Below are 27,428 nucleotides of genomic sequence, written 5' to 3' on the forward strand. Positions count from 1 at the left end.
GTCTGCACGAGCAGCACATCAGCCATCACTCACTGTCAGTACCGGCCCAGTAATAGTGTAGGTCTTCACTCTGCCACCTGCCATGACTGTGGGGCTTATTGTGTAGGCACATCACAGACAGCATCGCAGGAGAGATATGCCTATTGTATGTAGTTGTGTGGACATTCATCTAAGGACATTGTAATTTAGTTTCATTTCATTAATTAAGTTATTATTTTACAATTGTCTTCGATCACTCATCAGGACGAGGCTACTTCAGTGGTTAAAAGTCTGTTTCCATGAGTAAATGTAAATTGCTGTTGTTGTTGTTCACTTCTCTCCTCTAGTCTGCCATAACTGGCAACAAGGTACAAGTGCATTTTGATGTTGTTGTCTCTCACAGGTTTCATGATTCATTGTTCTATGAGATTAGTTTTAGAGTTTTCCTGTTTATTAGTTTGCTTGCTGGAGCAAGTTTTGTTTTCACATTGCTCATCATGTGATAATTGGGTTTGCCGTGGCAGCGTTGTTTCGCTTGTTCTGTTCCCTCAGCCAGAGGGCAGTGTTCTTTGCATTCATGATTCTTACTCCTTGGTATGATTTTCAGCCTATTTCAAAAGTTTCTTAGTAGTTGTCTTTTCTGCTTAGTTCAGGCTGTTCGTTAAAATGCATACCACTGTGCAGTTTCATTCATGCTGCTGGTCTAAGTTGTTTTCAGTGTTGCAAGATTTGAGTTGCTCATTCGCTATTCTGATGCACAGTTTGCCTGTTCAAGCGTATCATAATGTCTGTCTTGTCATAAGAGCGCTATTGTCTCGAATCATTCACTTGCAGGAGCAGCAACTTCAGAAGTTGTTACAGGGAGTAACTCAGCTCACTCAGGTTTTGGCTACTACAGCCACGTCTCGGCATTCTTCTCCCTCATCTGCACCTCTTTTTTTGTGTGTTCGATGGTTGGAAAGACATCTGGGTCTTGTACCATCAACAATTGGAGTTGCATTTCATGACCTATAGCATCAAAGATAGCAACATCATGCTCATTTTCTTGCCAGTAGAGGAGCAGATTTTTTGTTGGTGTTATCAGTTTTTCCCTGAGTCATGCCCAGAGAACTTAGACTATGATTTGTTAGGGAACAGTTATATGTACATTTTAATTCTGTCAGTCACCTCTGGCACAATTAATAAAATGTGCTGGGCTATTATGCCGTGTTCGAATGGATTTCCCTTTAAAACCGGATGTTTTGTCTCCATCTGTGTAGGACATTTTCAAGGGGGATCGTAGCTTTGTTGAATGTCCGATTCACACCCTGGCTCTCTATTGACTACAGAAAAATTCCCCTTCCGCGAGCTTATGCGCAGTGTTGTGTCACATGTTTTGAATACGCGAGCGCAATTGGCCATTGTCTGCCTCGTCTGCTGTTGCTATCATCCCATGGTGAAAGACTGGTACACATCTTCTTTGGTACCAGAATCCAAATGTCGTTCAGTTTCACACCCTCCTCCCTTCTGTTGAAATTCCTGGGGTGTTTTGCATTCTCTTTGGCCTCTCTGTATAGCCTTTCATGGTATCTGCTTGTTACTGTCAGTACTTGTATTCTATCGAAATAAATGTGGTGGTCTCTTGGCTGTAATGTATGTTCCCCAACAGCTGATGTGCCAGTCTCCCTCTTCTGCAATTGCCCCGTGTGCTCTTCCAGTTGTTTTTTGACAGTTCTTTTTGTAGTACCCACTTACACCTCCCCACAACTACAGGGAAGCCTATAAGTTCTAGCTTTTTCCAGCAGTTAGTGAGCAGCCTTGGTCAGTTTTGGATCACCTAAAATCGCCCAAGGATGCTTGCACACCAATGGTAAAAGCTGGAATGTATAGGATTCCATGTAGTTGTTGGAGGTGTATGTGGGTACTACAAGAACAGCTGTCAAAAAACAACTTGAAGAGCACACGAGCAATAGCAGAAGAGGGGAAATTGACAGATCAGCTGTTGCAGAACATGCTTTACAGCCAGGAGACCACCACATTCATTTTGACAGGACTCAAGTACTGGCAGCTACAAGTGAAGACCATCAAAGGCTATACGGAGAGACCATAGAGATTGCAAAACACCCCAGGAATTTCAGTAGGAAGGAGGAGGGTGTGAAATTGAATGACATTTGGATTCCGGTGCTGAAGAAGATGTGTGGGAGCAGGTTGCTCTTCCATATGGTGTTTTGGGGTGTTAGTGAGTGTTTTGACATCAATAAGGTTGGATTCAGAGATACATGTTCTGTGATGTCACTTATTGTTGCCTAAGTAACACACCGACTCATGTCTTATAAAATTATATAATAAAGAAGTTATAAGTTCTTATTTGTGTGTGTTTGCCTTAGTTAGACACCACCAATAAGTTGTGACCCTGATGTGATTTAAAAAAAAAAAAAAAAAAAAAAAAAACCTGCAGTGTAATTATTGGCTATCTGTCCAATGTGGAATCTGCTGGAATTCATCGCAGACAGTGTTTAATAAAATTACTCAAAATGCCCAACAGGAAGAGGACTTGATGGGGGCAATCTTGTGAATACTCCGGAAATCAATAAGGTAAGCGTAAAGCTTCCTCCCTTTTGGGTAGAAAAGCCTGATATTTGGTTTTGCCAAAACGAAGCTCAGTTTATAATCACTGTTGTAGCAACGGAAGCAACTAATTTCAATTACTTGCTGGCCCAGCTTGAACCGAAAATGTCGAAAATATCTGGGATCTGGTAACCAGTGATGAAAATAATAAATATTCACTGGCAAAAGAACGACTCGTAACAATTTTCAATTGTGAGGAACGTAAAATAAAAAAAAAACTTGAGTGGGTTGGGTGATATGAAACCTAGCCTGTTATTTCAAAAAATCCGAAACTATGCTGGGACCAACTTGTCGTAAAATGCTTTAAAAACATTGTGGCTCGATAAACTTCCTAGTAATAGTTGGAAGTATATTAGTGCTATTGGAACAAATGACGGACAAAATCGCGCAGATGGCCAATTGTATAGTGGTGATGCAATATGCTGAGGAGCTTCAAATTACCTTGGCCCAATCACTTCCTTCCACATCCTTATCAGTCCAAGATCTTCTTGTAAAAATTAAAGACTTAGAAAATGAAGTTAAGACGCTCCGAGAATCAAAGAGATCCTGATCGCACAGCAGAAGTAGAAACAGAACACAGTTCAAAACAAATGGTAAATATTGTTATTATCAATTCATGGTGTAAACCTGAAAAGTGTGTACCATCTTGCCCACGGAAAAATAAGTAAAACAAGGAAGGGTAGGGTCAAAAGCGGCTGAATGTTCTACCCTAGTTCCTACAATAAATTGCCAATATGGATTATTTGTTAAAGATAGAACTTGTGGACGATCTTATCTGGTAGATAGCAGTGCAGATTTGTCTGTTATACCAGTGTCAAAAACTAAGAAACTTGAACTCTCTGACTTTAGTCTCTATGCCGCAAACGGTTCTGAAATAAAAACTTATGGGTCAAAGCTGTTAACCATTGATTTAGTTCTTAAACATAAGTTTGAATGGCCATTTATAGTAGTAGATGTATCAAAAGGAATATTGGGAGCCGATTTTCTTCCATTTTGGTTTATTCGTAGATCTGAAAAATAAAAAGCTGATGGATAACATTACTTAAGTTAAAAATTTCCGCTAACGATTCAGGAAGCTCACGCTATGCAAAATGTCAGTATTCAAAGCTGTTGGAGAAGTTTTCTCCACTGTGAATCCTAACGATCCAGGAAGCTCACGCTATGCAAAATGTCAGTATTCAAAGCTGTTGGAGAAGTTTCCTCCACTGTGAATGCTAACGATTCAGGAAGCTCACGCTATGCAAAATGTCAGTATTCAAAGCTGTTGGAGAAGTTTCCTCCACTGTGAATGCCAACGATCCAGGAAGCTCACGCTATGCAAAATGACAGTATTCAAAGCTGTTGGAGAAGTTTCCTGAGCTAACAAAAACCATCTATAATACCAAAGGTGTTAAAGCATAAAGTACAGCATTATATCACTACATCTAGTGGGCCACTGGTGTATAGTAAAGCTCGTAGGTTGGACGCACATAAATTGCAAGTAGCTAAGAAAGAATTTCAGTTTCTGTTGAATAGTGGTATTATATGTCCATCACAATCACAATGGGCCAGTCCACTGTACCTTGTTGTTATGAAGTCGAATGGTGAGTGGCGAGTTTGTTGGGATTATCGCCGTCTTAATGACAGGACTCTCCCAGATCGGTATCCAGTCCCTCGAGTAGATGACGTAAATTTTATGCTGCAGAATAAGAAGATATTCTCCAAGATTGACCTACTAAAAGCGTAGTATCAAATTCCGTTAGTCGAAGAAGACAAACCAAAGTCAGCGGTTATTACTCCTTTTGGTCTGTATGAATTTAATTATATGCCCTTCGGACTTCAAAATGCACCTAGCACATTTCAGAGGTTTACACACGAAGTTGTGAGAGAGCTGGATTTCTGCTTTCCATATCTGGATGATATTTTAATTGCATCAGAATCTCCAGAACAACATATTGAGCACTCGAAAGTCTCTTCGGGTTTGCTGCCGGACCCTAAAATCAACTTGACTCGATATTTTGGCGATCCAACTGGTCGCCATCTTCAGGAGAATGCTGCTGCTGATGATGGGTCCTGCTGAGAACTGACGCCAGGTTGCAAATCGATGTCCTATATAGGCCACTGTTCAGTGCACGGCGCATGCGCCGCCCATCACGGTTGCTGCCCTCCAAGACAGGGAGGTGGCGCCACCCTTAGTAGAACACTGCTGGCTACGATATATCGCACTCAGGACCGCACCAAAAAACATTCAGTTTTGATGTGAGATAATACAGGATTCCACATCTTGCTAAGACGAAACCCATTGTCTCTGTTGATTAAATTATCCACCAACCTAATTTCAATTGCCTCTTTATAGACACTGTTCCAAAAACCGGAAATGTTGGCAACTACCACAGTTTCATAAAATTTCATACTGTGTCCCCCATTTAAGCAGTGTTCTGCTACTGCCGATTTTTCTGGCTGTTGTAGCCTCGTGTGATGGCAATGTTCCACACACCTATCATGAACTGTGAGAATCAAACAGCCAATGTAAGCCTTCCCACATTGACACTGAATTTTGTATACACTGGGTTTCCTAAGCCCCAAATCATCTTTCACTGAGCCAAATAGTGCCCTAATCTTAGAAGGTGGACGGAACACACTCCTAATGTTAAAATTCCTTAAAATTCATCCAGTCTTAAACTATATGCCTCCAGCATACGTAGTCACAACATATTGAGCATCTAAATTTATTCTTTAAACAATTGAATCAATAGGGTCTGGTAATAAATGTTGGAAAATCATATTTGGAATACAAGAACTGATATTCTTAGGACAATTAATCACACCTGCAGGAACGAAGCCTGATCCAGAAAAAGTGTCTGTGCTGATGAAGTACAAGTGAGCTGAAACTGTTCGTGAACTTCGAAATTTTTTAGGAATAATCAATTTTTATCGTAGGCATTTAGAACATGCTGCAGAAATACAAGCCTTGTTGAATGCTTACCTAAAAGGAACAACTAAAAATGACAGAAGACATATTGACTGGACAGAAGCAATTGCTCAGTTCCAAAAATGTTAAGGACATCTCGCAAATTCAATGCTTGTAACATTTCTGGGTTTGCACAGCCAACTCGCATTATTTGTGGATGCATCAGATTTTGGAGCTGGTGCTGTGTTGCAACAGTGGCAAGATGAACAATAGAAACTTATTGGATTCTTTTCAAAAAAGTTCACGATGGCACAGAAGAAGTGTTCCACATATGACAGAGAACTACATAGTATATATATGGCTGTCAAGTATTTCAAATATCTGGTAGAAGGTAGAGACTTTGTTATTTATACTGATAATGCCCCTCTAACATATGCATTCAAGCAGAAGAATGAGAAAGCAACGTCAATCCAATTACGTTATCTCTAATATATTTCACTGTTTACAACAGATTTGTGACGTACTTGTGGTAAAGCAAATGTTGCTGATAGCTTTTCAAGGCTTGAAGAATTGGTTCCCACTAACTATGAAGACATAGACCAAGCACAAGAAAAGGATGAAGAGCCTTATCAACTGCAATCTGGCAATAATACTTCACTTGAACTAAAATACTATTTGACTCAGATGGGAAAGCAATTGTGGTGTGATGTCTTGACACAAAGTATTCGAACTTATATTCCTGAACAATTCCGTTATGCTATTTTTCAATATTATCATAATTTGGCTCATCCAGGTGTCAAGACAACTGTAAAAATGGTTACATCAAGATGTGTTTGGATGAATATGAAAAAGTACTTTGCAAATTGGTCACGAGCATGTAATGCTTTACAAAAAAACAAGGTATTATGACGTGCATTCACCAATACGACACTTTCCCGACACTGATGAATGTTTTAAAGTAATTCATCTCGATTTGATAGGGCCAATGCCTCCTTCTGATGAATATACGTATTGCTTAACATGCATCGATAGAGTTATGAATTGGACACAAGGTAATACGACTTCGAGATAAACAAGCAGAAGCTGTAGCTAAAGATTTATCCAATTGTTGGATTATTAGATTTAGCACACCTCATCAAATAGTAACCGATCGTGGAAGACAATTTAATACAGAGCTATTTCAAGCACTATCAAAAATATGTGGCTGTAATCAAACTCAAACTACCACATATCATCCTCAATTCAATGGAACAATAGAAAGATTTCATCTCACACTTAAAGCAGCAATCTATTCACATTAAACTACGAAATGCACTCAAACAATACCTGTAATCCTTCTTGGTCTTTGTTGCTCAGTCAGAAAAACACGAATGCTACGACAGCAGAAATGGTTTATGGTTCATTCATCGGGATACCTGGTAATTTTTTTCAAGAAGATGGAACAAAATGGGATTCAGACTTACCCCAAGTTAATTTTGATTTTAAAAACAAACATCCTCAGTTGCAAAGTTTACCTAGATTTAGCTAGGTTTCAGTCGGGATAACCCAACCTTCTTCAGAATAAAAGTAACTACCATTTGTCCATAGTGGACATCGTCAAGCTAAAACTACAAATCAATAAATTATCGTCAGACTGTAAAAAATTATCTGAAACTGCTTCGGCCCCACTTCGCGATCACGATGTGGCAGCCACGAGTGCTGTACTGGAACAAACCGTAGCGTCATGAGGCCCGCCTAGGCGGACACAATACCTTGCGCCTGCGCATAAACTGTGATGGGTACTGATTTTGTAGACTTTCCCAGCGTAATAACTGCTGATATTCTTCACGGGTTTGCAGCCGGATCGTGTCGTCATCCAGACACAATATTTCAGTGGACCAGCTGGCCGCCATCTTCAGGTGAGTTAATGCTCGTGCACTGCCTCGCCGGAACTGAATTCCAGCCACAACAACAGAAACCTTTATACACCAACGGACAGAGCACCGTGCATGCACGAGATGATGGGCAGCGCCTCCTGGCGGCAAGTAGACACGCAGCGTGCAGGTGGGAGAAGATGGCAGAAATGATAAATCGCAACAGCACTAGTTAGAAGAATCGAATGATCGAAAAGAAAACTGTTGTTGTTTAATGTCCGACAAAAGCAGATTCCATATATTACTTAGAGGAAAACCTTTATCCCTGTTAATAATATTACTTGATAATATAATTTCAATGGATTCTTTAAGAACACATTCCCAATAGCAAGAAGCAGAAGAGAGAAATTGTGTCTTGTCATACATCATCCTGTGTCCTTCGTCAAGGCAATGTTCTGCCACTGCCGACTTCTCAGGCTGGAACAACCGAGTGTGTCGATGATGTTCAATACACGGGCCCTGAATAGCTTGAAAGGTTTGACCAATATACTCCTTTCCACAGTGACACAGAATTTCATAAACCCCAGGCTTCCTCAAGCCCAAATTATCTTTGACTGAACCAAGAAGGGCTCTAGTCTTGGTCACCAGCATAAAAACACTTTTAATATCATATTTTCTTAAAATTCTTGAAATTTTGGGTGATATTCTTCTCACAAAGGGTAAATAAGCAACAGCTTCAAAAGTATCCTCTATTGGCTCGCGTGATGGACCAAACTGGAAAGCACAGCATATTTGTTGTTCCATATATCCATTCTGTTTAAAAACAATCTTCAAATGATCAAGTTCTTTTTTCAAATGTTCCTCGTCAGAAGAAGCATAAGCTCTTTTCACCAGAGTCCGCAAAACTCCACTACGTTGGTGTAGTGGATGACAGCTGGTCGCATGAAGATAGCGGTCAGTATGTGCAGGCTTCCGATACACACTGGGTCCAAAAGTCCCATAGTCCTTTCTTTTAACTAAAACATCAAGAAATGGAAGTTTACCATCATTTTCAATTTCCATAGTAAATTGAATACTTAGATGTAGACAATTAAAATGATCTAAAAAGTTATTCAAAGCATCAATTCCATGTGGCCAAACCATAAAAATGTCATCAACGTATCTCAAAAAACACTTTGGTTTAAGAAACAAAGTTTTGAGTGCCATGTCCTCAAAGTCTTCCATAGAAAGGTTGGCAACTATGGGGGAGAGTGGACTCCCCATAGCCACTCCGTCAGTTTGCTCAAAATATACATCATTCAAAAGAAAATACGTTGAATTGAACACATGACAAAACAAGTTGGTGGTTTCTTCATCTAATTTCTCACCGCTTAGTAACAGGGACTCTTCAAGAGGAACTCGAGTAAAGAGAGAAATAACATCAAAGCTGACGAGCAAGCCAGAAGGACCACAGTACAAAGATTTTAATCATTGAATAAAGTCGAACGAATTTGATATGTGATGTTCACATTTTCCCCACATATGGCCTGAGGACTGAAGGTAAATATTTGGCCAAATTATAGGTAGGGGCACTCAAATTGCTGACAATAGGATGCAGAGGAATACCGCTCTTGTGAATCTTGGGTAAACCATACAATCTTGGAGGAACCACCGTACTAGGATGGAGTTTCTTGATGACATCACTAGTTAAGGAGCTCTTCTTTAAAAGTGAGAGAGTCTTCCATTTTATACAATCCGCGGGATCATTTTTGATTTTCCGATAGGCCGATTCCTCTAACAAAAGATCCATTTTGGCAACTTAATCCTCATGTGAGAGAATAACTGTGGCATTACCTTTATCAGCTGGAAGAATTATTAGATTCCAATTTTCTCTGAGACCGAATAGCAGCCCTTTCACAAGATGGAATATTATTCCATGGAGCGGGATCTCGACGAAGTTTATAGGCAGCCTCCTGCCTGATCTCTTTTGCCCTGTTCTCAGGAAGGTGGGCCACAGCTTGTTCTACATCATCATCATCATCATCATCATCATCATTTAAGACTGATTATGCCTTTCAGCGTTCAGTCTGGAGCATAGCCCCCCTTATACAGTTCCTCCATGATCCCCTATTCAGTGCTAACATTGGTGCCTCTTCTGATGTTAAACCTATTACTTCCAGCCCCATCTTACTTGCAGCCTCTGCCAGCTCTACCTTCTTCCCAGAGTAGCCCCCATTGATATTAATAGCTCCCCATCTCATTACCATTTGTTTGCCAAGTCGTATCTTAGGAGTCCCTGGTTTGTCAGTTAGAGGTGGGACTCCGTCACCTCCAAAGGTCCGAGGCATTTTGCTCTGATTGTTGCCAGCATCATTCTACAGCACAAATAAAATCCGTAATAGGAGTCCTCTTAGGAATACGTGAAAATTTAAACCTTTTTCCTAAACAGATAATGTAGCATCATCAAATTTCTGATTCGTAAGATTAATAACCACCCGTTGGCGGGTGTCGTCACCAGACATAACAGGAGAAACACAGAGACATTGGAACTTAGATGACTGTTTACTAGTAGCAATTTTCTGCACTGAGTCCGAAAAAGCCCATGAAGCGCTATCCACCCATTCCCACGATGTGGCAGATAGTCTGGAAAAAATTACCAAATGCAAATAATATAAATCTTTGAATACAAAATCCAATTGTCGCCGCGTAAAACAAATATGTTCCTGTACCAATGCAAGACTGGACCGCTTCTTGATTTTATTGGCCGATTTTGTGTCAACATAATGATTAATTCTGGCAAATTTAGGGATAATACCCTCATCCTGACATCTCAATAAAAACACAAGTGCACTCAGTAACTTCCCTTTCTTCTTGCAAAAATTATCCAACTTTCTAACAAGACTCACCATCTCCTCCCTGTAGAGGCTTTGGATGTGATTTCGTAGACTTTCCCGGCGTAATAACTGCTGGTATTCTTCCCGGGTTTGCAGCCGGATCATGTTGTCGTCTAGACACAAGAAAGGGAAGTTTCAGAGTGCACTTGTGTTTTTATTGAGATGTCGGGATGAGGGTACTATCCCTAAATTTGCCAGAATTAATCATTATATTGACACAAAAGCGCCCAATAAAATCAAGAAGCGGGCCAGTCTTGCATTGGTACGGGAATGTATTCGTTTTACGCGGTGACGCGACAATTGGATTTTGTATTCAAAGATTTATATTATTTGCATTTGGAAATTTTTTCAAGACTGTCTGTCACATCAGTTCTGGCGAGGCAATGCACGGGCATTAACTCACCTGAAGATGGCGGCCAGCTGGTCCGCCAAAATATTTTGTCTGGACAACGACGTGAGCTGGCTGCAAACCCGTGCAGAATATCATCTGTGATGGGTACTTGTTGGGACAAGACGCGAACCTAACTCCTGACCTTGAATTTACTAGTAATGTGAAATAAAAGAAAGGTACAGGTGAGGAAAAGGGCATATATGTTATCCTGTGCAGAACATACTTAGATTGACTGTCAACATTTATGAAGTATTTGTTGGTCATGATATGAGGAAGACATCATGTGGTTACAACGTATGGCCTGTCTAGGAAAATTTTGTGCTTAAGCACAAAGTTTAATCACCTAAAAAGAATTTAGGTGTGGGAATGATAATATATAGCCAACATTGTCATTATTATGATTAGGTCTAAAAAAATTTTTTTTGAGAAGTAAATGTTAAGCATTTGCTTAGCTATGGTTACAACATATGATCATCCTGTTGACTTAGCACACAATTGGTCATGAATGAACTTGTGAACAAGTCTACAAATAAAATAGATGTTCATTATTCAAGATTAGTATATTTGACCAGAAATGGTTTGGAATCAAGTCAAAATAAACTAATGCACGTGCCTGATTGATCTTCATGACGAAGTTATGGTTATGAGTTACAGAAAACACTAAATTAGGAGATAATGTGGCAGCAATGGGGTACTCAGTTTGACTTAATGGAGGCAATTCACACTCATAGTGTAAAAACAGTGTGTGGAACACTGCCATTGAATTTAGGGAATGACAGTGGAATTATATTTAAAGCTAAAGTGTGACTTGGCGCATATCGCTCCAGTCAACACACTTAAAACTATTGATTGACAGAGGTCAATATGTACTTAAAGAACTAGTCTAAACTATGGGAGGATGACGGGAAAATGGTTAAATTATGATGTGGTTTGGCAAACAACGCTTCAAAGGACATCTTTAAACGTCATTGAGTAAGATAAATTCAAACTGATCTGGTTAGTCTGAACCAAAACTTCGTATCCAGTAGATCATGGCTAGGTGACGTTACCCTCCCGTGATACTTATATGGATATGACTGCCACTAATTATGTTAATAAAAAGTTGTGTATGACTAGGTGATGGCATCACTGCTATCATATACACATAATATTGGCCATAGTCGGTCATATTGAAGGATTATGTGGTAGCATCTATATTCTATAATGAGGTAGTGAATTGGTGATCGTCATTCTGGTTACTCCATGTACATGCTATTGACTGATGAAGTTATTATCCACTAATTAAATCAAGTATTGAAACCATTCTTAACTCTAGAACATGCATACCGAATATCGGTTGACCATCAGTGTGCTTGTTCAACGTGTTCAATACGCCAAATATTAACTGTTTATGCTGATACCCTATAAAATAATGAAATATTAATTAGGTAACTGAATATTCCTATATAACAATAGACACCGAGGCAGTTTCCGATAACTTTTTACAGTCTGACGATAATTTATGGATTTGTAGTTTTAGCAAAACGATGTCCACTATGGACAAATAGTAGTTACTTTTATTCTGAAGAAGGTTGGGCTATCCTTACAGAAACCTAGGTAAATCTAGGTAAACTTTGCAACTGAGGCTGTTGGTTTTTAAAATATTTATACAGTCGCTGACAGGGCCGCGAAATGTTGAAAATATTTTTACCCCAATTTGTTTCACAACTAAAACAATATATGAACCTGCTGAAACTGGTTTTTCCATTGTTAAGAAGTTATAAGTTCTTATTTGTGCGTGTTACCTTACTTAGACACCACCAATAGATGTGTACCAGTTTTCCACCATGGGACTATACCAATAGATGACGAAGGCAGTCGACAATGGCCAATTGCACTCACATATTCGAAACATGTGATGTCAAGCCACTGCACAGAAGTGAAATTTTGCTGTAGTCAGTAATGAGCCAGGGTGTGAATTGGGCATTCAACAAAACTACAATCCCCCCTTGAAAATGTCCTCTGCAGATGGGGATGAAACATTGGGTTTTAAAGTGAAATCTATTTGACCGTGGCATAATAGCCTGGAACATTTTATTAATCATGACAATTTCATCCATGAAAGTTTACATTTTACAGTTACCTCTGGCTGAACATTGCACCTCCCATGCCATTGGTTAAGGTTAGACAGTCTTTTCACAGTGTTTGAATGAGCTTGTTTATGAACTGAGGCCAGACAGGACATCCATCTATTCACAGTGTTCGAGTGAGCTTTTTCATGAACAGAGACCAGACAGGACATCCAAGTTTGTGTGACTGGCAAGCTTAGCCCCCTTCAGTCAGATAGTTTACAGTGTTGTTGTCATGCCATGTGACACTCCACACCTTGCTGTCAGAGTTCTACAGCAGCGGTACCATCACTCTTAACCCATCCCTTTCCTGCAACGCCATTGTATGCTGCCTCTCTCGTCATTGGTGTTGGTCCTATGGGCACTGGCCCTGTTATGGCCAGCCTTCCTCCCAGCATCAGTCCTGTCAGCGTCATCCCTGTCATGAGAAGCCCTCCCATCATTGCCAAGTCTGTCTGTGATTATTTTGGTCTTATTGTCAGTTTGTCTGTCATTGTTCCTGTCCCAGCCTGCATATGTATCGTCAACTATCCTGTCGACACCACTGCCAGCCATGTCATCTGTCCTGCCACCAGTGGCCCTGTCTAGGGCGGCTTCCCATCACAACCACATCTATCTGTGATGACTTCAATTCAGTTTTAAGTCTGCTTTTGCCTGTCTGGTTCTGTTTGGCCCTCCAGTTGTTGCAAGGCATGGCAGTATCCATCCATTCATCAATATTCTTGGCATTGCCCCTGTTCCAGCTGGCCTTCTTGACAACACCAGCTGTATCAATGCTGACACCAGCTGTCTTGTCATTACGTTCACTCTGATCCTGCTGCAGCTGGTCCTCTTGCCGCCATCGTCATCCTTGCGGCCAGACCAGTCACTCTTGCTAATGTTGCTGCAGCCACTCCTATTATTTTTGTTACAAGCGCAGTTGACAGTTTCATCATTTGCACTAGAGCCGCTGATCCCGTCGTGTGTTTTTCTGGGCAACGGGTTGCGCCTTCATGGAAATTTCACCACAAGCCCCACAGATGCCTGGTCATGCCCCTTCACTTCCTGCGATGGATGCGTCGTAGTTCCCCTGCGCAGGTGTGGCAGGCTTGTTTTGTTGGGATTGTTTTCCTGTGTTAATAAGTGGTTGATTTCTGTGTTTCCATGTGTCTGGTGCTGAGCTTAGCAACATTTCTGTACTTTTCTCCTGTATCAAAAGTCCTACAGCCAGTTGCTCAGCAGTTTCACTACTTGTTTTACGGTGTCCCATATGTGCATCATGTTTTTATTCATTTCAAATACATGGAATGCAAGGTTTCGTTATTTTATTTTTCATGCTAATTCCCAGGCATATTTCCCGTTTGATGACTGTATTGTATATCATTCCAGTTCCCTGGACATTCAGTGGTAGCAGTGGGTGGCCTCCCCCTGTGAAGCATCTTTGAGATGGCAATACAATCTCTTTTGAAGAGGGAAGGGATTTTGTATCTTCCTGGTAGTAGTTTCCTTTGCACACCAGCAGGCCATGCAGGCAGGAGGTTGTGGATAAACGGCTCTTATCAAAACAGAGATAGATATTTTCCTTGTATGGTCTGGGCTGCTTACCGTGGAGTTACACATCGATTCCACAGCATCTAGCAGTGTCAGCCTCACCTACAGGCAGTGTGCTTGTTGCAGCAGAGTGTTGTCGGCATGGCACTATTTTGCTACGCCAGCTCACGTGCCCTCACAGCGCCACGTGGACACATGGGTATCAATCCATTCCTGACTGTGTAATGAGGTGTGGCCGCCCAGCACCACGACATCTGGATGTGGTTTCACCACATGCTGAAGACACTCACCACAGCTCTCCTCAGATACTCGACAAGTCGTACAGTTTCCAAAATGCTGATGTTGAGCCTCCAAGCCATTGCAATCTGCCCTTGGTCAAACTCTGAAAGTTCAGGTCCCTTTCCCATTCTACATACTGACAGCATGCTCACTGATACTACATGCACTGAGCGGGTGTCTGACTAGCAGTCATTCCTCACCAGGTGATACTGCTATTGCCTGGACAGGTTTATATCTGTAGTAGGTCACTGGTCATAATGTTCTGGCTAATCAGTGTATATTTCCCCATCTCCAATGAGATTGCAGATTGAGGCTCTCATATATCGATTGTATTGGTTTCTTCATTGTAACCAAACCTATTGTATCTTTGACAGACATCACAAAAACAGATTAGTGTTACAGTCAGGTGGCTGGAGTGGCACCCTAGGGTGAATGCTTCACATAGGAATTTAGAGATACCATTCCTTGAAGCTAAATGCAGGGCAGTCTGTCACTTGTTTGATTTAATTGCCAAGATAACACTTCCTATGGCATGGAATCCTGTTTGGTCTGGGTATACTTATGTTTAATATCACTTTACCGGACTTTTACTTGACTTCACAAAGTATCATCTGTATAAATGTGTCAAACATCATTTTCTGGTCTTATTAAGGGGGCAATATGTCAAGCAAATGCACATTGTAGGGAAGCAATGGTATCTGTCTTTCTTCTAATCGGCTTGTAATTTCCTCACAGCATGTTGCTGAATGTTGTCCTGCAGCTAAATGTGACACATGGAGTTGCCTAAATGAGGGGCAATATTTAAGCCTCTAAGATTGGCAGGATGTAATTGTTGATTTTCAAACTGCTCTTGATAATTATGAGTTGAGATCAGATATTTCATTTGATGGTCTCTTCAAGCCATCAGACTTAGCATTTGTTCAATATACTACTCAATAATAGAAGCTCCCAGATTGCCTTACCACAGTAGTGTGTAACATGTTTGTGGATATCGCTTTTGGACAAACTGAAGCAGGACTCACATAGAAACACTACATTGTACTACTTATTACACCAACAAAGGTGTTCCTGTGCTTACTGCTGTCTGAGGTATCATTGTGCCAGCAGCCATGCCATAGTGGTAACATTTTTTCCTGTCAGATCACCGAAGTTAAGCACGGGCTTGTATAGTACTTGGACAGGTCATCCACCATCTGGGTCTGCCGAGTGCTGTTGGCAAGCAGGGTGCACTGAATCCATGTGAAGCCAATTGAGGAGCTACTTGATTCTGAAGGAGCAGCACCGGTCACGAAAACTGACAATGGCTGGGAGAGCAGTATGCTGTCCATATGCCTGTTCGTACCCACATCCAGTGACGCATAAAGGCTGAGGATGAAGCAGCAGCTGATCGGCATCGTTGGGCCTTCATGGCCTGTTCAGGTGGTATTTGTAATTTTTTGAGTTGCCGTTGTAGATATATTCACATCTGTGGCAGTTCTCCAGCACTGAGCCAATGCTAGAAGTAGCAGTGCAACCCACCATGGCCATGCAAACAAGGTAGCATTCATCCAGTACCATAATGACATTAATTGCTTGTCACTGTATTCCATGGAGTTTTGTATACTGGTTCTCTACTTAAATTATTATCTTAAGAGCAAGCCATTTATGAGCCAAAATGAAAACGTATAGAAAACATAACTAATCCAAACTGATATCACAGAAACAAATATCCAAATATCCCTGACTCACTTCTGTTACCTATTGCAGCAATGTCTTATCCATGGTTTGAAAATAAATAGTTTGCTTTCCATGACACATCAAACAATGTAAAATCCAGGGTGGAATGTAACACCACCAAACCCAGTCTTTTTATTTCTCTCCTTTTCCACTACTCCCCCTCCCCCCCCCCCTCCCCACCTCTCCCCTACCCTCAGTCTAACCTGCAGCACTTTACTGTCCGCCACTCCCATCATGCACTGATGCTGATGCTCACTGTGTGGTTTCAGTTGCCTGAGACTGCAGTCATGTGTGTGTGTGTGTGTGTGTGTGTGTGTGTGTGTGTGTGTGTGTGAGAGAGAGAGAGAGAGAGAGAGAGAGAGAGAGAGAGAGAGAGAGTGAGAGTGAGTGAGTGAGTGAGTGCACGTGTGCACACATATGTCTGTCTGTTGTTAACTATAGACTTATAATATCCAAAGAAATGTGGAGAAAAACATAAAAACTGCCAGGGTAGCTGAGAGCGCTAAGGCGCTGCTTCCTGGACTCGGGTAGGCGCACCGGCCCCGGATCGAATCCGTCCGGCAGATTAACGACGAGGGACGGTGTGCTGGCCAGTCTGGATGTGGTTTTTAGGCGGTTTTCCACATCCCACTAGGTGAATACCTGTCTGGTCCCCACGTTCTGCCTCAGTTACACGCGTTGCAGACATTTGAAACACATTCGCACTATTTCACGATTTACACTAGATGCAGACAGCTAGGGTACACTGATTCCATCCCTGGGGGTACGGGGTGGCGGCAGGAAGGGCATCTGGCCACCCCTAAAACTTACCTTGCCAAATCCGTTCTAACCACACCGACCCTGCGATCGCTGCGAGAATATGGCATAAGTGAAAGAAAGAAAGTGGAGAAAAACATAAAAAGAAAATTTGTTTTGAGCATGATTTGAAAGTTGAAGCTAATGTGGAATCACAATGAAGTTATTTGCCAAAACTACAGCAAAATTGATGATTCGTAATTTTTGTACAATAAGATTTTGATCTCAGTTTTTGAATAAGAAGATTTTTATTTGAAAGTTTTAAATTGTTATCCTGAAATAAAGATGATTCTATGAAATATAACACACCGATATTCTCTTTGAATATGTGAAATGTATTTTCTGTAGTGTGTCACAATGGCAAATCTTCAAAATGAAATAAACTTTCTAATGAAATGTTTGAAAAAAGAGTTGTTACAAAAACTAATTTAAAATCACCAAAATGAGCGTTTATGTAATAAAGATGAAGAACAAGAGCAATGAATGTCATTGGAATTCAGATTTATCTATCATTCATAATGTTTTATATTCACAGATGACAGATAAATTTTTTTGTTCATGTAAATGAACAATGTTCTGAATAAATATTGTTAATTGTTATTCACAAATAATATGTATTAATTTTTACTTGTCTTCCTTATTCATCATTCAAATAAATATTGCCTAACTTTGGTGGTGAGGGAAGCACATTGTGCATGTACACAATACAAATTCGCAGCCTTTGTCCGAGTGAAGGTGAGCGCTTGATATCCGTGTGGCTGTGGACAAGCATGTAACCCCTGCATGGTCGCTGACAGGCACTCGCCCGCTTCTGTGATTAGGCGAGACAGCATTGGTCATCTTCAGCAACTTCCACTGTGTGCAGAGTATATTCTTACTCTCTCTTGCACACCGCAAGGGTGTACAGACCACATTGGTGGGTCATGTGCTTTCAGGGCTTTACTCGAGACACCACCTACGAAAAATAGCAATTATTGGCATCCTATTCCCTCCTCAGACACCACTACCCTTCAACACTTATCCTACCCTCATAGCTCCCAGACACAGCCTTTCCAGCTTCTTCCGTCTAATTCACCTCCCCAAAACTCCCTCTCAGTTTCCCACACAGCCCAGAACCTAAACAAACTGACAACATTGCTGTCTTCCTATACACTGAAACCCTTGCAGCCTGGCCACCTGTGGATAGCGTATCTGCAATGACAAGAATTCCCTCGCTCAATATGCTGAAGATCTCATGAGGTTCTTCATAGACAGGGGCTACCTCCCAAAACTAGTCTGCCAAGTTTTCTCAGGCCATATCTTCCAGCATGCTCAGTCCTCCCACCAGTCTCAAGACTCTACTACAACAGAGCAACTTCCTCATCACCCAGTATCGCACTGGACTGGAACAGTTGAACCACGTCGTTTACCATGGCTTTTATTATGTATCCTCATGTCCGGAAATCAGTGGTGCCCTACCAAAATCCATTGCCCACTTAAGCTGTACAACATTCTGGTCCATCTGTTGCCATAGGGGTCATATACCTATGGATGACCTAGGTGCAAGACCTGTCAGACACACCCGTCCAGTACATTCTGTTCCAGACTTGTCTCAGGCTTATCCTATTCCATCATAGGCAAGACCATCTGTGAAAGTAGCCATGTCAAATATCATCTCTGCTGCAATTTTTGCATAGCATTTATTGTGGGTAGGAACTCCAACCATCTGTCCACCTGAATGAATGGCCATGTCAAACGTGGCCAAAAGTAGAGTTGGTCACTCAGTGGTGGAACATACTGCTCAAATTCAATAGCTGCTTCACAGTCCATGCCATCTGGACCCTTCCCCTCAATACAAGGCTGTTTTGAACAACATGTGTGATAATTTTCCTTACAACACGTTTCATTCTCATAATCCTTCTGGCCACAGTCTCTGCTAAGTCCCAGCTTCACCTGCTCTGCCTTTACCCTGACTTCACTGATCTTACCCCTGCAACCTCTTCCCTACTGTCTTCCCTTCCTCTTTTCTGTTCATCCTCTTCCATTCCAATCCTCCATGCCATCATCATTGTGTACATACTGGTATTGATGTCCATGTTATGCTCCTAACCCTCCACCTTCAGACTCAGCTGTTTAACCTGGGTTTACAATGAATTCAACTTAGTTCTGTGTTCATCATTGATGAAGGTGTGCATGCACACATATGTACATAAGTGTGTGTGTGTGTGTGTGTGTGTGTGTGTAGATTGGTTTTATTATTTAATTTTTGAAATTATTGTTAAGCTACCAACAGGAAGCTATTACCAAAATTTATTCTATCTGTATTTTCTGTGTGTTTGTAATTGTCATTCAATTAATCTACTTTGTTGTGCTCCCTTGATGGGAGTTTACATTCTTGAACACTTTTTTGTTGGGGTGAATCTTTTCCATGTACAGTATAGTAATCAGTGCTGATATGTTGTTACAGGTGAAACATGTTCGTAACATAGAGAGCCATTTCTTGTCTGCAGAGGAGTGTATAATGGCAGGATACTTTCAAAATCAGCATCCAAATCCCTGTCGTTTCTCACCTGTTGGGTACTTTGGCTCAAAGTTTGTGACTGTGTGTGTCACAGGTAAATACATTTCATTTTTTTTTTTTAAATAAGTATCTCTGTGAATTTCATTTCTGTTCCTAGCAGGTAAGTAAAAGACCAGTTGAATACGGATAATCAGAACTCAATGAAACTTTATTTAATAGTTGTCTTTCTTTCTTTATTTTTGTAACTAACCCATTGTAGATAGATTTTGAAGTGAACACAGTATCATTGAGATTGGACCATGGATCTGTGGGAATACGTCGTTTGATTGAGTGAATCGCATTTCTTGTTGCAGTATATTAAGTATATTGATGTTTTTGTCTGGACACCCCCTCATTTAGGTGAACACCTGCTTGAAACGTGCACTGCATCATGGGTGCAAGTTGTTTGGGGGGGGGGGGGGCAGTATTATGCTGTGAGGGTATTCACTTGGGCTTCCATAGGACCTGTGATAGTAACCAAAGGTACCATGAAATACGTGAACATTAATGAGGATCCTCTGCATTCCTTCATGCTGTAGTCTTCCCCAACGGCAATAACATCTTCCAGCAGAATATCTGTCTGTGTCACAAGGCCAGATTCATGCTACAGTATAGAATGGAATAGAAGTTTATTGTTTCTTGACATACAATTTCAAGCCATTGACTTAAAGTACTGGAGACTCTTCAAAACACAAAAACTGGTTAACAGTTTTCCTTTTAATACCAGGAATATAATGCACAGTACTGAATAATTGCTTAATTAAGCAATTAATAATTCTTCTTCAAAAGTAACAACCTTTCAAAGATTAATAGTCAAAGTACTTGCTCTCTCCTGCTCAAATTTTCAGGTTGTCATTTATGAATTCTTCTACTGAATAGTAGCATTTTTGCACTAGTTTCTCATATAAGAATTTTTTCAGTGGTTCTAAATTTATGCCAATGAATTCTCTTCCTTTCACTTTGTTGTAAATTTTCATACACATATAATGTGTGAGCATAAAGTTTTAAACAGTGGGTGGGCAGCATAAAACTATTTTGATTCCTGGTGTAGGAAGCATGTTTGAAACGATTTGCTACAAATAAATCAGGGCTACTGTGTACAAAGATAATCAGGTCATATATGTATTGTGAAGGAATACTTAATATACTTAGATTTTGTAGGAGTGGGCGACATGATTTTCTTCGCCCTACATTGTGCACATTTCTAATGGTGGTTTCTGAAGTTTTAGTATTCGACATATACGGTTTGAGTTACCCCAATATACAATTCCATACCTTATTACTGACTCAAAGTAGCTGTGATATACTACTTTTCTTATGCCATACTGGTAGCATTGTACAATATTCTCATTGCAAATGCTAGGCGGTTTAATTTATTAGCATGGTACTAGGTTTTTATGTAGTTGCATTTCTAGGAATTTCACACAGCTAGCTTCCTTGCAAATCCTGGTTTCTGTGACTGACCTGAATATCATTTAATTTTGCTTGTTTTGTTTTAAACTGCGTTAACTGAGTCTTTTCCAGGTTTAATTTTAACCCATTAAAATCAAACCAGGTATCTAATTTTTCTAAAGTATTTAATACAGTTTGTGGAATTTGATCGGTACTGTTACTTTCAGTGATTAAAGATGTTTCATCTGCAAATAAAACTGAGTGACACTCAAAAAATATAGAACCTTGGGGTACTCCATGTGAAATGGTTTTCCATTTTGAAATGTAAGTTCCTCTCTCTGATGTTAATACCACTCTTTGTCTTTGGTTGGTTGGATAGGACTTAAACCATTCTAATACCGTGCCCCTAATTCCATATTTTTCCAGTTTACAGAGTATGAAGGGGTGATTCACACTATCAGAGGCCTTTGATAGGTCACAAAAAATTCCTGTGGCATGCAGTGAGTTGTCTAGAGATGAGCTAATTTTGTCAACAAAATTATTTGTAGTAGATACTGTAGTTTTGCCTTTTTGAAATCCATATTGATTTTTTGTGATTATTGCGTCTGGAAAATAACCTTGTCGAAGGGACTATTGTAGTTAGTGGCTGCGCAATTATTTTAGAGACTCTATTTAACACTTTTGTTGGTATCCCATCCCATCCTGCTGATGTTTTACTTTTTAGTGATAATATCACATTTTCTGTATCTTTTGCAGTAATTTTGGTAAATGTAATGAAAAATTTGCCATCAAATAAAAAATTCACCCTCAAATTGCTCACTGTTGCAGAAATTTACCTTGTCTCGGTAATCGGCTACATTGACATTAGATTTGTTTATTTTATAAAGAATTCATTAAATAATTCAAAAATTTGAGCAGAATTTACAATAGTTTTATCCTCTTATCTTGAGTTCAGAAATATCATAGCCTTTAGCTGTTGCACCTGTTTCAACTTTGATCACTTACCATAATGCCTTTGATTTATTTTCACTATTTTCACTATATGTGTATTATTTGCCAGTTCTTTGGCTGCCTTTACAACTTTTCTGAAAATATTTTTGTAATCTTTTACACAGGCAACAAAATCAGAACTATTGTTACGCTTTAGTTCCCTATGTAGCCGTCGTCTTCTTGCACTAGAGATTTTTATTCCTTCAGTAATCCACTTTAATTAATTTCCTACTTTTTTTATTATGTACAGTAAGGGGAGAAGTTTCATTAAAAATGTGTAGGAAGTTTTCCAAGAAAGCAGCAAAATTTTCAGAGCATGAAATACTGTGATCTATAGCTAACTCCACCTTATTTAATCTATGATAGAATAAGTTCGTTCGATTGTTTTTGGTAACTCCATGAACACAATGATCAGAAAGTCCTAAATCTAAACAAAACTTATTTGCCTCATTTAAATGTAATTGGATAAATAGTATCTATACCTGTTGCAGATATTTCATTTACTTGAGTAAAACCAGTGAAATTTGAGCTGAAACCCAATGTTTGAATCATATCAATGAATTTTGTTGAGTTATTGGCTTCATTGGCTAGATGTATGTTGAAATCAGCAGTTGTTATGACTCTCGTACCCCTCCCCCCTACCCCCCCCCCCTCTTCCCACAATTGGCATGATATTTTATATACACCTGAATTTAAATACCTATTATTGCTTTTGCCAGTTATGTGCCTCGGTTTAGTTTGTAATAGACTGTTAGTAGCGAAAGCAGTGGTCACTTCAGGGCTTTCAGATAACCTACTGTTCTGCCTGAAATAGTTTCCATATAAGATATTTTAGAAAATTTTCTATCGGAAGCTACAGGAGTACTATTGGGCTGCTGTGTTCTGATCACACATGATGGTCACAGGAGCAGCAATATGTTGCTTATACAGGGTGATTCATGAGGTTTTCCCCTGGTTTCTGGTGGATATTACTATTTGGAACAAAAAATGTAAATAAAGTAATTGGTTCAGATCCATAATTAAGGAGCTACATTAATTTGAAAAACTCTGGAAAATGGCAGAAAAAACTGTTATTGTAGAATTCCACTACCAAAAATGCACGTAATAATTATTTTAAACAATTTTGTAGCAGTCTCTTGCATTCAGAGTGGATTTAGAGTAAGTGTTCAAAATTTCCTCCCTGCATTTGAAGGCAAAGGCTCACACAGGAGTGAACCGCGTGAGCAGCATTTCGTATTTTCACATGCTCGTTTGTTATTGACATTGCGGCATCGAAAATGTGTTGTATTAATTCTTCTCGTGTTTCCACCTTAACTTTGTACACAATGTCTTTCATCCACCCCCAGATGTAGTAATCTAGGGGTGTTAAATCTGGGGATCTGGCAGGCCAGTTGATAGGGCCCCCCACGACCTGTTCATCAGTGTGGGAATTGCTGATTAAGATAAGCTGTTACCACATGGTGGAAGTGTGCAGGTGCCTCGTCATGTTGGGCGTACATGTGGCATCTCGTTTCCAGAGGAACATCTTCAGGAAGCTGCAGTAAGTCTTCTCGTAAAAAGTTACTGTACATCTGACCATTTAAATTCCCCAGGAGAATAAATGGCCCCAGTACCTGGTCACACACAACACCACAGCAGACATTGACACTGAATCTGCATTGAAATTGAGATACTACCATGGCATGGGGATTTTCGTCTGCCCAGACATGCATGTTATGCATGTTGTTGATAGAGATGGGGGATCCGCTCTTGAACTGATTCATAGAGTTGAATCTTTCAAAGGAGTGAACAATCAGTGATTCAGAAAAAAAGAACGGTAGCTCCAAACGTTTCCCACGGCAGAGAGAGAGAGAGAGAGAGAGAGAGAGAGAGAGAGAGAGAGAGACGGAGCATATCAGCAGCGCCTCTGCTGGTCACAGCAGAGTGCACGCCACACAACACAGCCAGAGCCGGCCTCTGCCCTGCTTCTTCCTTGGCTGCCTGCATTGTGCAGTGCCCCATTGGATTTTGTGTTTCACATATGCTGTGCCGTCTCTGTGCGTCGTCTGCCGCGTGCAGTGTCTGGCGCAGCTTAACTTCACATCGCACTCTGTCGGCGATCGTTTCAGTCGCACGTCCTGCCCTCTGGGCAGTTGATGCGAGCAACAGGACAGAGAGCCACCTAGCGGATAACATACGAACTACTTGCAACAAAAAAAAATTGCTCTGAGCACTATGGGACTTAACATCTGAGGTCATCAGTCCCCTAGAACTTAGAACTACTTAAACCTAACTAACCTAAGGACATCACACACATCCATGCCCGAGGCAGGATTCGAACCTGCGACCGTAGCGGCCGCGCGGTTCCAGACTGAAGCGCCTTTAACCGCGTGGCCACACTGGCCGGCTACTTGCAACAACCTGCTCGCAAGGGAACGGACGATTTGTCTCGGAGCAGGTGAGTTCACCGCTCCCCCCACCCTCGGAACTCGCCCGCTCAACGCTCACCCCACCGTTCTCGACTCTAGCCAGAGCGTTGAGCAAAGCAACTCAGGTGTCACTCTGGTCTCTGCGGTCTTAGCTCACGCAGTAATACAGCTGGCGGCTCGACCTGCTCGACTCAGTGCTTCTGCATCGGAGTTCGTCTCTACTCGATATTGTTCTTCGTAGTAATACCGCTATGTATATTACATTATTATGTTATGTATACATCATTTGTTTTTATTTTATTTTTATTTGTTTAAACTGATCAGATTAGGTTCCTGATGACTCCTCTTACTATACGATTTTTATTATGGACACTCGAATTTACGCTTTAATTACGAGTGAACCGATAAACGTATCGCAAAATGTGATACACCAATATTTTCCTTGTTTTATTCTGCGTAAGGCTATATGCAGCACTTTCGTTTTACAGTCAAATTTATATTCTTTTTTCTTATTCTGGTACGGATTTTGCGATTTTAGGCGTCTTTGGAAGGAAACATTCACTTTAAAAATATATGGCTTGCGATGTATTTGTATGAGGTTAATGAAATTTTAATACATTATAGCAAATATATTGTTAATGTAAATCTCAAGTTACAACATTTTCCGATCACCCAAAAAACCACGATAGTGCAAAATAAATCAATAATCAAAAACTTTGTCATATCGTGGAAATTTCAATAAACAATACAAAATTCTTACTCATTATCTGTGTTACTTCAAAATAGGATCAAATAAGATCAAAATACAGGTATAGTACTGGAATAAACCAAGTTTAAAGGGCAATGTGCCTTCCATTTATTTTCTATTGTAAATGAGTGGTGAGTCATGAAAAAGAGCTAATTCATTTCAGGGAGTGAACAGTTCTGATCCAATCTCTGAAAAGAACAGTTTTGCCCATCTCTAGTTGTTGATGCCATCTCTTGTAAAGGTTGTCTCATCACTGAACATTATGAAGCGATAGAATGCTGATTTCCATTTAACCAGTTACGAAAGTGCAAACGGTTGGCACAATCATGTGGTTCTAAATGGTGAACTTTCTGCACGTGAAAAGGATACAGTCCATTCTCATGAAGATTCCTACATACCTTAGATTGTGAAACATTCAGTCGGGTGGCTAGGCATCTTGTACTTGAATGGGTACTGCGCTCTACTGAATTAAAAATGTTTTCCTCTTCTTGAATGTCATGATGGCTTTCAGAGTGAATACAAATACTGGGAAGAGTACCAGTTTCTAGCAATGTTCGATATGTTCCACTAAATGTTTTGGCACTCAGAATCCTACTATTAAGGTACTGACAGTGATATTTGGCAACAGCAGCTTTCGCATTACCATCACAGAAGCCCAAAATGTACACCATCTCTGCATACTCCTGCGATGAAAACTTGTTGGGCATTGCAAAGTGTACTGTACACTGGATACAATAACAGTAAACAGTGACTGCAGTATCAACAACATGGTTGTTATGCAAAACTACCACCCGGTGCCCTTATCTACCTAATACTGTTCGTGTGTAGCTCCTTAATTATGGATCTGATCACATTACTGTATTTATATTTTTTGTTCCAAATAACCTTAGGAATAACCTCCAGCAACTGGGGAAAACCTTGTGACTCAATCTGGATTTTTGTAATCAGCATCACTGAAATCCCACAAACATTTGCAGAAAGCACAGATAGCCAAAAAGTGAAATTATTCTCTATTCCTCACTTCATATTTCAGTTTGTCTGCACTCTATGAACACACGTAACCTCAAAACTCTTGCAACTAGTGTCGCCAAAGTTTGAACATGCTGAAAGTGTTTAGTTTCACCAACGCAGTGCGCATGCACAGTGGCCGGTAGCGCAGTTGCATGTACACTAGGCTTTACTTTCAAAGTAAATTTCCTTTTACGCCAGATGAACTATGTGCGAGGATGTACGATATATGTCTTAAATCACAGACCATTTTACTCTCATATAAAAATCAACTCTTTGGAGACGAGCCATTTAGAAGAAGTTTGAGCCCAGAAGATCAGACATTTATGTCGTTATTAAACATTTTACTGGAATGTTTGTGCGATGTATCTTAAAGTGTAACACACGCATAAAAGATCAACATTATATGTGAAAGCTTAGCTTCTCTTGCAGCTTATTAATCTATAGGTAGTGGGGAGTCACTGTGGTAATCACAACAATAAATAATCACTCGCACTCCCGTCACTTACTGTGAATACTTTTATTCTCGCAACATATACACAATGCGTGTAGCATAGAGCTCGTGCTACAGAGAACTCATCTGGCAAAGATACTGTTCTCGCTGCTGCAGGGTAGCAATATTATTGGGGGTTGAGCCAGTGGTTCTACATCCCCACAAATCATCAAGACCAGTATTATATGTGAAAGCTTTGCTTATCTTGTAGCGACACAGTGTTTACTAACTTAAACCATTAACTTTTCGTATTTGTGTTTTTGCGCTACTTAAAAGTGATGTTGCTGTTGGCTGACTACATCACGTGTCATATACTCTGAATATCTGCTGTCATCAGCTGGTGAGATCACATGACATGAGCTGTGACTGGCTTACAAAAGTGCATTGCAATCTCAATTTCAATGCTTCAGAAACTAACATGCGGTGTTTGGTGGAATTCACATTTATACTTTCGTAATACGAAAATGTACATGTTGCTCCACATCAAAGATCTTTCCAAAATGTGTTTTTTTTTCCTTCCTGAGTTTCCTTTTCTAAAGTGCTGAAAATTCTACGCCGGTGTGTTAAACTATAGCCATTCAAAGGATTGATAACTTTTACATTTCAGAGGGAAAGTATACTGTCACTTAACAAGGAAAATGTGTATTTTCACCCAGGAGAAAATGTATTTTTAACTGGAAAATGGGATTTTTTTTTCCGTTATCCACGTATACACCCTGACAAACCATGGACCCATGATTTAAAGCAGTTGCATGACTTGTGCAAAGACATCTGGAACTACACCTCCAGATACCTACCTAGGACTTATCGAATCCATGCCATGCAGAGT

At 40.3% G+C, this 27,428-nt stretch overlaps 1 protein-coding gene across 1 annotated transcript in view; it reads left to right on the forward strand.

The window, feature by feature from the left end:
* The window catches only part of LOC126162925 (nuclear protein localization protein 4 homolog), a 301,306-nt gene that overhangs the window by 128,658 nt on the left and 145,220 nt on the right, over window positions 1-27,428 (forward strand). Inside the window, exon 7 of the mRNA XM_049919743.1 lies at window positions 19,468-19,615. Within this exon, the coding sequence (XP_049775700.1) occupies window positions 19,468-19,615 (148 nt within the window). The remainder of the gene's footprint in view (window positions 1-19,467; window positions 19,616-27,428) is intronic.

The sequence above is a fragment of the Schistocerca cancellata genome, chromosome 2 (genome assembly GCF_023864275.1).
Source record: "Schistocerca cancellata isolate TAMUIC-IGC-003103 chromosome 2, iqSchCanc2.1, whole genome shotgun sequence".
NCBI classification, from domain to species: domain Eukaryota; kingdom Metazoa; phylum Arthropoda; class Insecta; order Orthoptera; family Acrididae; genus Schistocerca; species Schistocerca cancellata.